The 13,009-nt window shown below is 37.4% G+C and overlaps 1 protein-coding gene across 1 annotated transcript in view; it reads right to left on the reverse strand.

Moving 5' to 3' along the window:
* Window positions 1–873: 873 nt before the first annotated feature.
* LOC116900613 (solute carrier organic anion transporter family member 6A1-like) overlaps window positions 874–13,009 on the reverse strand; it is a 70,529-nt gene continuing 58,393 nt past the window's right edge. Inside the window, 3 exon segments of the mRNA XM_032902332.1 lie at window positions 874–995; window positions 8,613–8,750; window positions 10,822–10,886. Of these exon segments, the coding sequence (XP_032758223.1) occupies window positions 874–995; window positions 8,613–8,750; window positions 10,822–10,886 (325 nt within the window).

Consider the following 13,009-nt stretch of genomic DNA (forward strand, 5'->3'; position numbering starts at 1 on the left):
GTGCCTGCTCTTTCCCCTCTGTTGGGTTGTCTTGTCCAGGTCCAATGTAACAATTTTTCTTTTTTATCTCATTGTATTTTATTTTGTTGTGTTTGGTTGTTATCTTCCAGAAGCTTACTTTCTGATGAGAGACAGAAAGGGGGTACACCAGGAGAGGAGGGGAGGTGGGGAGGAAGTCGAGGAATAGAAAGAATACAGACTGTGATCAGAATATAAGGTATGAGAAGTGAATTAATTTTTAATGAAAGGAAAAATACCTGCAATATTTTTAAAGATTTATTTATGTATTTTATATATATGAGTGCTCTATTTGCATGAAAACTTGCATGCCAGAAGACAGCATCAGATTACATTACAGATAGTTGTGTGACGCACCATGCTGTTGCTGGAAATTGAACTCAGGACTTCTGCAAGAGCAGCCAGTTCTCTTAATTACCCCCCCATTTGTTGCTATAGATTTGTGTGTGTGTGTGTGTGTGTGTGTGTGTGTGTGTGTGCACGTGCCTATTTTTGAGTTAAGTTTAGCATGTTTGTTTTGTTTTGTTTGTTTGTTTTTTGGAAACAGAGTTGGTAGCTCTGGTTGCCCTAAAACTTTGTAGACCAGGCTGGCCTTGAATTCACAGATTTATTTTCTCTGCCTCCCAAATGCTGAGGTTAAAAACATGCACCATAACCCAAAATTTTTTTTAAAGAAAAAAGTTAGATATTCAAATATCTTAAGCAATCTTAAAACAAGTCATGGTTTTATGCTCAGATTAATTGAAGCATTACATGAAACATACTTTTAAACTACATCATTATTATTATCTTAAAAGTTACTCCATTGACAAAGGGAAAAACAAAGTTCTTACCAAAGAAGAAATCAGTTAAGAATTACGTTTTTCTTGCTTTGCTTTCTTTTGTTTTCTTTACGCCCTCACTTCCAACTCTTAAAACATTATACTTTAAAAGTGCCAAGAGGGAGAGCAAAGTTGAGATTAATTTGCAAGAAATACCTGTATTAAAGAAAATCATAATATAACTATGTTTTTAATAAAAGTTTTGAAAAGAATGCCAAGCACCTCAAGAAAGTATATAGTTTACTTCTGAAAGTATTAATTTCTAAATGACAAAATAAAATTAATATTATAGTGATTTAAAATTAATTTTTTCAATGCTTACTAAACTTTTCATATTAATCAGATAGCCTCCAAAGAGTAGTGTTTTATGCATTCATTTACTGTATTAATGTAAAGACACATAAATGCATTTTCCAAATTTATCATCAAAAGAAACTGAAACATTCTTAAAGATTTAAGCAGGTTTAGTGTTTGAAATATTGATCATTTCCCATATATAAACATTAATTTATAGAAAATTGCTTTCATAGGTTTTTGAAAATTAAAATTGTTATATAATAATTAAACTTCACAAGTAATAAACCCTGTTAAGAGTCAAAATGATGTAGCAAAAAAAAAAAATACCAGTTAGTCAATATAGCTACAACACAAGTAAGTTAATGATTCTTTTCCATTTATTCATTATTTCATATATCTCAAGGGATACTCTCTCAAAGATGAAGTTACCTGTAATTTACAATGAAAATTATAGGTAGTGAATAACTAATATTCTTTTGGAAACACAGAGCTTGAAAAACAAATGAGAAATCATGGAAAATACATCGAGTAGTGCTTCCAAGAAGAATGTATTGGTAATAAGAAACTTATCTGACAAGAATAGAAAAAGTTCAGACCATACATTAATATCGTCTATGTCTAAATAAATAATTAACTAATTGGCATCCAAAGATAGGGAAGAGCAACAGGGCAGTAGCACGGAGTCCTCTTTGAATACATTTTCCAGAGCAGGTGGGAGCAAGAGGTGGGAAACCACACTTTCACCAGAAGGATCTGTGACAGAACAGAGCGTTCTGTTTTAGTCTTACAAAGACTGACATGGTGGAAGGATCACCCAGAACGAAGAGTGCAAAGAAATACCAAGAGATGTGCTTAACATCGAGGGGGCAGAATTTAAAACAACCAATCAGCAATGATATGCTGTGGGCAGCACTGGCTGTTTTTATTCAGAATTTCAGTAGAACCAAAGGACTGGGAAGGCAAAGACACGGGAAGTTTATAGCCTGGTCAAGAAAGAGCACAGCCACATCTCTGGAAGAACAAAACCTAAGTGTGACCCGTAAGGACTTGCCGATGAGATTACTGTGACTAAACAGGAGTGTTCAATGGCGCATCTGAACGATGAGCCAAGGCCCTCAGGGGCTGAGCGCCATCACTCAGCATGGGCTTGCTGCTCAGGGAAACTGTTTCCTCCCTGATTCCTTCCTTTCTTTTTTCCTCCTTTTAGTTTTTTTTTAAACTTTTAACTAGCTATGTCTCTCTATCTATCTACATCCCAAATGCTGCTACCCCTCACCATAGTTTCTCCCCCATAGAGTCTCTCCCCTTATCCCTCTCCCCTTCTCTGAGAGACTGAAGTGCCCCCCCTCCACTCCTATTCCCTGGAGCTTCAAGTCTCTGCTTGATTGGATACATCCTCTCCCACTGAGTCCAGAAAGGGCAGCCATGGGGACTGAGCTGCACATCTGCTACAAATGTGATGGGGGCCTCGGTCTAGCCTGTGTATGTTCTTTGGTTGGTGGCTCAGTCCCTGAGAGTTCTGGAGGGCGGGGAGTTCTATTTGTCTTCCTGAGACATTCCCATCCCCTTCAGGGTCTTCCATCCTTCTGCCAACTCTTCCATGAGTCCCTAATCTCTATCCAATGTTTGGCTGTGGGTATCTGCACGTTTCAATCTGCTGCTGGGTAGAGTCTCTCAGCAGACAGTCATGCTAGGCTCCTGTCTGTACGAATTAACAGAGAATCATTAGTAATGTCAGGGATTAGGGTTTGCCCATGGGATGGGTCTCAAGTTGGGCCAGTTATTGGTTGGCCATTCCTTCAGTCTCTGTTTTATCTTTGTTTTCACATTTCTTTTAGACAGGAAAATTGGGGGTTGAAAGTTTTGAGGGCGGTTTGAGGGTTCGATACCTCCGCTGGGAACCTGGGTGGCTACAGGAAGTGTCCTCTATAGGTCGCATGTCCCCACTGATAGACATCTCAGCTAAGGTCACTCTCATTGAGTCCAGGGAGCATCCCCCATGCCAGGTCTTTGGGACTTCCTAGAGATTTCCTGCCAATCCTGGCAGCGGAAGATTTGCAATCTTTCTCCTAGTGTTCCGGACCTCTCTCCTATCGTTCACCACACCTGATCCTGACTCCCCGTTCCCCCCACCCATCCAGTTCCCTCCTTCCCTCTGTCTCCTATGACGATATTGTTTACACTTCTAAGTGTGATTCAAGCATCGTTTCTTGGGTCTTCTTTCCTGTTTTACTTCTATGGGGTATATCAAGGGTGTTCTAAACTCCATGGGTAAAATCCACTTTGTCAGTGGTTCCATGTCCGTTTGGGTCTGTGTTATCTCACTCAGGATGATATTTTCTAGTTCCATCCATTTGCCTTCACAATTGTGTTTTTTTTTAAAAAAAAAATAACCAAATAGGAGTTCACTGTGTAAATGAACTGCATTTTCTACACTCATTTTTCTGTTGAGGGACATCTGGTTGGTTTCCAGTTTCTGGCTATTATGATAAAGCTGCTATGAGCATAAAGGACCATGTGTCTTTGTGGTACGATGTAGCATCTTTTGTACATATGCCCAGGAGCAGTATAGCTGGGTCTTCAGGTAAAACTATATCCAAATTTTCCCTTTCTTCACATAATTGTCAGGATTAGCTGCCACTTGACTTTTGATCTTACCCATTTTGGCTGGTGTAATGTGAAATTTCAGAGCCATTTTGATTTGCATTTCCCTGCTGATTAAGGATGTTGAACATTTCTTTAGGTGCTTCTCAGCCATTCTAGATTCCTCTGTTGAGAATTCTCTGTTTATCTCCATACCCTGTTTTTAAATTGGGTTATTTGACTTGGTGGAGTCTAGATTCTTGAGTTCTTTGTGTATTTTAGATATTAGCTCTCTGTCAGATGTAGGGTTAGTGAAGTTCTTTTCCCAGTTTGTAGGCTATTGCTTTGCACTGCGATCAGTGTCTTATAGATCTTTGCCTTATAGAAGCTTTTCAGTTAAATTAGGCATCATTTGCCAGTTGTTGATCTTAGAGCCTAAAACCCTTTGTTTTCTGGTCAGAAGATTGTATCCTGCAACAATGTATTCAAGGCAGTTACCAACTTTCTCTTCTATTAGATTTAGTGTGTCCAGTTTCGAGTGGAGGTCCTTGATCCACTTGGACTTGAGTGGCCATGGCTCAGACCTGAGTTTTATTGCTCTCGTGGGCAGCAGATCTTACTAAGTGGTCCTAATTGTCCAGAGAAGCAAATTGCAAGTGTTGTGGGGTCCTGAAAACTTCTAGAAAATTCTCCGAGCGAGTCAGGAAGAACAGCCCAAAGTCAGCTGGAAGGCTGGACAACACTAGTCAAGTTTTGGACTTGAACTTTGTAGGGATTCCGCAGGTCCTTGACACTATAGGGATGTGATTTTTATATTTTACATTAGGAGAAGAGCGTGGATCATGGAAGCCAAGGATGAGTTGGGGAAGATTAGAAATTCATGCTTGCAAAGTTTGACTTCATTGTATGAATACCACGATGATAAGTCTTGTAATAGGTAGGACCCAACAGGAGACTCACAGAGAATACTAGAAATATAGATTGTACAAATAATTGACCTGGATTACTTCTATGTTAACAGAGCCTAGTTTCTGGATTTTCTAGCTTCTCGTGTCACAATGTGATAGCTCTCTAACAAGCAGGTCTCAGATTATGTCAAAGACTGTGATCTGATACAGCAAAAACTCTCTTGTAGAATTGTAATCCTATGTGAAATTTTAAACTCCAAAACTGTGGACTAAATAAGCTTCTTTTCATTATAATATGCTAGGACTCAACCACCATTATTATTTGTATCATTATAAAATATCAAGTTTGATTTAAAGCAATCAAAACAAAAAATAATACACATGGTGTCTATCTAGCTTATCCATATTATGAGAGAAATGTTTCTTCATTTTTCAAGGCAGAATAGTATCACTGATATGGAATGTCAGCTTGTCATTATCCATTCATCATTTTTTTTTAGATTGCTTCCCATTTTCTGTAATAGTTCTAAGCTTACTAATGCTATTTTTGTTCACTTTGAAGTTCTTATTGTTTCTTATACTTTTTTCTACTGAATTTTGCTTCTATCTATATATTGCTTTCTGATTGCATTCTCTTTTTGTATCTATAGTAGTTCTCTTTTATCCAGTACTAATATGGGAATATATTCCAAGATTCTCTAATGGGTATGGAGTTGTGCTTAGCACTAAGTGGCTCACATCCAAACAATCAACACCGACAACCTCACTTTCTGGCTTAATGTCCAGTTCTTCTATCCATTAAATTAAAACTCAGATTGTATTCATGTTTTTTTTTTACCCACAAATATTTTGTTCAAATTTAAGCACTCATCTGTCCTAGGTCCATTCTTGAATTTTTATATAAAATATCAATATTAATATAACTCTGTTTTCCTATTTTGTAATTTCGCAGGAAGATAATGTTCTCAGTGTTAATCATAGCGACTTGATCCAATAATTTTTTTCCCAATAAAATACTCTTGTTCATTCTCATTCCATTAAAAAGAACTCTCAGTGATTCCTCTCCACAATATCGGGGTATTCCTTCTCTCATAACTTTGAGGCTGTTATTACGCAAATTAAAGGCTACCTGAACACAAGCCCTGGGATAGCACAGCACGTGACATTTGAGCCAGGATGGCCGTTGACTGGTTAGCGGGTAGATAAGGTTATTGGATAAAGAGAAGACCTGCATCTTGGGATGGATAAAACATGATGGCATATCTTCTTCAGCTCTTTAAAGTGGACTGAAAATTTAAATTTATGGCTTGTGCTTTTTCTGCAGTCTCCTTTTAACACCTTCAAGCCAGAGTTGGTGATGGGGTATCACCACCACCCTATTATTCCCCACTGGCAGTTTCCTCGGCTTCTTTAAAAGGACCAATTTCCATTGTGTCAGGCAGGTTTGGGTTCATCCAAATGTGCTTTGTTTTCCTAGTATCACCTTATCCCTATGTTAGAGGCATAAGCTTTGTTTTGTTTTAAGAAGAAGTCATGAAGGTTCTTTAGATGTAATTAAAAAGTCCTTTCAGAATTTCACACATTCTATTTGGTATACTCATCCTCCACTCATCCCTCTAGGTCTTCCCAGACACACCCTACTTTACCACTTTACCGTGACCTTCTACACTTTTCCCCCAATCCCTGCTTTTAAAAGAAACTTATCGTAGTGGTTCGAGTGACAAGTTTTCCCTGAGCCTCGGGTGTTTGGACACTGCTCCCCAGCTGATGGCCTTGTTAGAAGGAGGTGGCTCTCCTGAAGGAAATATGCCATTGGGGTAGGACTGGGGAATTCATGAGGTTACCCCAATTCTAGTTTACACTCCCTCCCTCCCTCTCTCTCTCTCTGTGCCATTTTCTCCTGTGTCTCCCACCTGCGGACTGTCATCACTCAGAAACCACACTCAAGGCAGACTCTTCTATAAGCTGCTTTCGTCTCTGCATTTTATCCCAGCAACAGGAAAGTAACTAATACAGAACTTGGTACCAGAGAGTGAGATCGCTGTGAAGAATCTGTGGGCTGGAAGAGCAGTCGATCTGTGTGCGCAGAGCATCATGGGTTATTCAAGAAGCACCGAGAGAAATGTGGACGGTAGAGGCACAGTTCAACAAGTTTCAGGGGGAAAGTAAGACCGTTTACTTACAGGCCATCCTTGTGATATTTTGGTAAAGAGTTTGCCTATCTTCTCCCTGTGTTCTACAAGCTTCACGGATAATTATGGAATGATTTCAATGGTGGAAGTCATTTCAAGACAGCATGTCATTAAACTCGGGGCTTTGTTATTTTCTATTTCTCTTATGTGATTCTTCAGAGAAAAAAGGAGAAGGCAGAAAGAAATAGAAAGGTAGAGTTTGGATGGAAAAAAGAGTACTAGTTATAGTTAAGGCAAATGCTGGAAGAGCGGTATTATTGTAAAGGAGATATTTTCCTAGAAAAGATAGACTTCTTCACTGGGATAAAGTAAAAGATACCATAAGCGCACCCAGACAACTTTCCAATTTGTTAAAGAGAGGCTGAAAGTTTTCTGCTCTGAGGAAGCTTTCAGAAACTACTGCAACTACAATTCCAGGGTGTGAGAGACAACGCTAAGGTTTAACAAGGCACTATGGGATTGTGGTAGATGGAAAAGGAAAGGGAGTGTGTTTAAATTCCTCCTTCAAAAGTTCAGTTTGATACTGAGGCCAGCAAACACACAGCAGGAGAGTCCCGTCAAGAGGAAGGCTCTGAATGTTTAAGAAGCCTTGAGAGTCCATATAATGAAAGTGTGAAAGTGCATCCTGGGTAGCAGACAACAAGATGATGCAGATGCCAGAGCGGTGGAATATGTACCCAAGAGAGTAGCAAAGCTGAAGTGGCAGAGACATCTAAATCCCTGGGCCCTTCCTACAGGCTGAGACATGCTCACTCCTAAGGTTTGATCTTGTTTTGGTCTGTTGTCTCCCCACTGTGTCCCAATTCCTCCCCTTTGGAAAAGCAATGTGTCTAATGTGCTTTAGATACTGAAAGTAGGTAACTGTCATTTATTTTATGTGGGGATTACAGCTAATTGATTGCCTTGAATCTCTAAAGAGCCTATGAACATTAGTCATTCAAACAGCATAGAGACTGTTGTATTTTCTAGAGACTTTTAAAAGTTGACTAGATGTATTTTGCATTATGACATGGCCTTGACCTTATGAAAGGCAGGGAGTGGAATGTAGTAGTGTGAATGAGAGGGTCCCATAGGCTTAGGGATTTGAATACGTGGTTCCTGGTTGTTGGCACTGCCTGTGGACATGGAGCAACCTCAGTGGAAAAAGTGTATCACTAGAGAAGAGAAAGGTTTTTCCCATTTTCATGTCACTCTTTATGCTTTCTGTTTATTTAATAAACACCAAGTCTGTACCCAACTCCATAACATGTGGAAATGTATATTTTGAAGATTGATACCAAGTAAACATATTAAACTTTCAGTAACTAAAAAAATTACAAAATATTTCTTGTATGGATCCAAATTTGTTTGTATGACCCCAAAACATCAGGTTTAGTCTTCCAACAGATAAAAGTATTTTGAAGATGCTATTTACATCTGTAATATTTTATACATATATTTATCTAATATTTAATACCATGAAAATGAAAAACTCACAAGTGAAATCAATTTGGATATATAAATGCACAGGCAAAATAAGTTAACAGACTGAAATTATGCCACTTATCATGCTTTTTTAAATAACAGGGAACTGAAGTGCATTTAATATTATATTAATACTGTAATAAAATTGTATAAATTAATATATAATTATATAAATTCTTTAGTATAAGTTTATAAAATGTTCCTACATGATTGTATAAGCCTGTAATTATAAGCGTATATGCTCATGGTTAGTTATTACCTCGCTTTAAACAACTGAAAATTGTAAATCAATTTTATTTACTTAAGTTTATACGTGTTACATCACTTACATAATCCCAGCAATATGGACATCATTTTAAACTTATTATATATCCAACAATGTCCTCTGAGTCCACATTTATTAATGTCCCAGTAAGAACAAGAACTACTTGATGCTATTCGAAAAAGCAGTGGTCCAGGAATGGAACCTAGGAAACAGTCAGTGATTATGAGTTCTTCATAAAAACACTATTGAGAAGGAGTAGAATAATGTTTTCTTAAAATACACACACTCACTCACACACACACACACACACACACACACACACTCCTACACACATTATTTAAAATTATTCTAGATTTTTTATTGATTGGCTCATCAATATCCTGATTCCTGCATGTATACCAATCTTAGTAGTTTGAAATGATTTTAGAATTCTAAGTTGCTGAATTTGCAGGGAAATATTTTTGAGACGTAGGTAGAACAAAAGAAGTAAACCACATGATTTTGTGACTTCCAGTATCTTGAAAGATACACAACTGTGAGAGCTTCACTGACTGAGAATGACTTAATACTGCTTTGTGATTGCATTCTGTTGTTTGTGACTCTACAATATTCCTTTTTTACCCCAGCGTGATATAGTTCAAGATTCTCCAGTGGGTGTGTGGAATTGTATATGACATTCAAATGTGCACACTCACCCAAGTGTGTGTACACACACCTTCTGGCTCACCATGCTGCGGTCAATTAAATTAAAATACATTTTCAATCTATGTCTTTCATTTTTATCTAGTTTGTAAATAAGTAGGATTTCACAAACTTTCATCATAATTTTTAATTTTGGTTGACTCGTCCCATTGTTCTCCTGTCTTCCCCCTCATCCCTATCCTCTTAACATGTTCGCACTCTCTATTCCTCCTGCATTTTCTCATGTTCCGTGAGTTCTATTATTCCACTTCATTATACTTTTACTAAGATGGCAAGATTGTTACTGCCCATGTGACTTCTTCATGAAGACATCATTTTGTCTAGGACTTTCCCTGGTCCTTCTTCCTCCAGCCTCATCACTTCACAGACTGCCTGGACCCTTCTGCTCCCTATTTTCCTCCATTCTATCTTCATCTCACCTATATTCCGGTATCCCTCCTCCGCAGATGCATCCCAGCAAGCAATGAGCCATTTCTAGTCTCATCATATGCTTCAGGTTCAAAGTACAAATGATTGGAAACTACACTACCAACCTCCCAGGCAGGTGGTGCTTAGGGCTCGACAGTGGTAAGGTCCTTTATGGCGACAAGCAACCACTACCTTGATTGAATCTGAGGACTGCTTTGCGGGAGGAATTAATGACTAGTACTATAAACATGGCAACAAAATAAAACAAAAAACCATGAGTAGAGAAATCATATACCCTAGTAAAGAAAATATTGATGTTGTCTTTATAAGTGGTCATGTTGTGAAATTTCATCCTAAACACTGCGTATTTCTATACATTTGTGCTGCTCCTGATCTGTATCCAAGAGGCGTCTTACTCCATCATGTGGTACTTGAAGCAGACTTGTGCTAAGAATATTCCACTGTGGGTGCTCACCTATAGATGTGACATGTGTGTCACCCTTCTCTTGTCTACATCTCGGGAAACATCATAGAGGACCAGTTTAGGGAATGTTAAGAGCTACAGGACAGAGAGACAAACACAAAACAGTCTCCTAGACATGACATAGCTGATGCAAATATGGACTCATAATAACGGTCGCTATTTTCTCAGGCATTTGAAATATCCAGCCAGTTAAAAATCTCATCGTGGATTTGAATTTTGATTGGGTTCTAACAAAACTGCCCCAGAATATCCAATCTATTCTTGGGGTAATTTATATCCATAGACATATCAAATTAAGGATTATCATCATCGGTAATGAAACTTTTATAAAGGACTTATTCTATTTGGGTACTTCCCAAGCATATGCTAAGTATGAAATGACTTTGAGTATGTTAATGTTTTGTACATCTCTCAGAGTCACATGTGCAAGATGATGAAAATACTTTGGTTTAAATGCATGGTTCCAGCTGAGGTAATTAATTGATGTAATATTGGTTTAACTGCATAGCTTTCATTTCACATGTTTTCTCTGTAATTGGCTCCTAAATCTTTCAGAATGATCTTCTATTCATTTATTTTGTTATTGTACATTATTACTTACTTATAATTTTAATTATATTTAAGCAAATCAATATAGCAAAAGGAACAATTCACATTAAAAATAGCTGAAAATACATACCAAATATTCTCAATATTGTATAGGTCACAGCTAGGCCCAGTGAATGTAAACTTGTAGGTAAAGTTCTGAAAACAAATATCAATGATATTACCTATGGGTGATATGTGGTAGGTATAGATTTAAATAAATATTTATTCAAATATATTAATACATACTTATGTGTATGTATTTTAGATTCATGACTATATGCAAGTTTATATTTTTATGATTATATATTTATATGTAATGTAGAATTACATATAATCATATGCATAATTTCATATTCTTTGCCCAGTTGACGAAAGTTCAATTTGGCCTATGAACTTACTGTAAATCCTTCCATTTCTGCACTTTTTTTTCACTTGCTGCCTAAAACTCAAATCCTGTAGTGCTTTCCATGAGAAAGAACTTTATGGATCAAATCTGCCTGAGCCACCTTTTCCGGAAACAGCTCAGCTCTTTCTAGCTTTCACGTTTACTTTCCTGCCTCTACCATATTGCTTAGAGTCCATTTCAACATTGTCAAGTACCCTGCCCATTTCCCTGGTTTGCTGTTTATGGTGGGATTTACACTCATGAATTATACCATTAAGTCTACACTTGACATTTTGGGTTTTCATTGGGTTCTAACTAAACCGCACTGTGAATGAAGGAGACAGTTTAAGTCCACTCTTTACCTTCAGGCTTCTTCCCATGGTTACTTGGGGTGACTGAATCTCTCTCTCTCTCTCTCTCTCTCTCTCTCTCTCTCTCTCTCCATCTCTCTCTCTCTCTCTTCTCTCTCTCTCTCTTTCTCTCTCTCTCTCTCTCTTTCTCTCTCTCTCATTTGCTGGAGTGCATGGTGGCTGCATAACACACTGTGCAATGTCGTTCCTTACATGCACCCCATATTTGGTTGCAACTTTATTCAACTTTACTTGATTTATCCTAATTTCTGATTGTCCCCTCTTTCAGGTGATACCTTTATCATAGTCACAACTCCAAATTTAAATAAAAATATCACTGTCATTTAAAATAACTAAAATTCATATATATGTGAAATATATATGAAAGTTGATAATATATATATGAAAGTTGAAAAAAAATATATATGAAAGTTGAATAACAAGCAGGAATATCTCTGTATTTTTATTAAATCAGTTATTCATTGAAGAAAACTGATTGTGATATATATATATATGTATATATATATATGTATACACACACACACACACACACACACACACACACACACACATATATATCAACTTCCACTCTCTTGTTCCTTTCATGTCCTAAGGATTTTCATTTAAGTTCATGACTTAAAAAAGATAGATTCAAAACATGAGGTACTATATACAGGTACTTATATATAAGTGCTATATACAGTGCTTAAAATTCCAAGTCTACTTTATTCCCTTAATCTGTTGATATGCAGTTTCATTAATATTCCAGCGAATGACATAATTTCAGTCTTCTTTATGGTCCACTAATCCTCCAATGTATGCACCATGTATTTTTTTATCCATTTAGCAGTGTTGTTACCACTGCTCAGTGACCATGCTGTGCGGCTCTGTCAGTACTCTGTGCTATGATTCCTCACATATGTAACCTGCAGTGTTCAGATGAGCCGTGTAGTAATTCTTTTTATAATCTTTTTAAGGAGCATTTCTAGGTTCAGAGGCAAAGCTATTTCCTTCAGCTCGAGGGCACTTCTTTCCCTCCCTTGCCCTCACAAGATTTTGTTTTTCTTAAATGTAGCCTTTCTACTGGGGGAAACCAGGAACTGAATGGTTGCAGATTTGCATTTACTTTATTATTAAAGAGCCTTGCCACTTTTGTGTTTGTATTGGACATCTCTCCATTTCTTTATTGCATATGTGTATTTCTTTTGGTAAAGTGTGTAGACATTGTATTTCCCCATTCGTCGACTGAATTATTTGTGCTTCATTTTTCTGATTTCTTCATATATTCCGAGTAGCAGTTTCCTGCCAGAGGTGTAACAAGACATAATCCCTTTCCCAGCTCATTGAATGCTCGCCTTTCTTAATCATTTTCTTTACTGTACGGATTTTTAAAAATATCGTGAAATCTCACTTGTCAGTTTTATTCCTCCTGGTTCCTGAGCTGTTGGATATCTTTTGAGAAAGATATTGCCTATGTTTATATTGGGGGTGTCTTCAGAAAATGTTTCAGTTAGTTTCTATTTTACAGTGTCATTTGTAGTGGA

Source organism: Rattus rattus, chromosome 5 (assembly GCF_011064425.1).
Source record: "Rattus rattus isolate New Zealand chromosome 5, Rrattus_CSIRO_v1, whole genome shotgun sequence".
Lineage (NCBI taxonomy): Eukaryota > Metazoa > Chordata > Mammalia > Rodentia > Muridae > Rattus > Rattus rattus.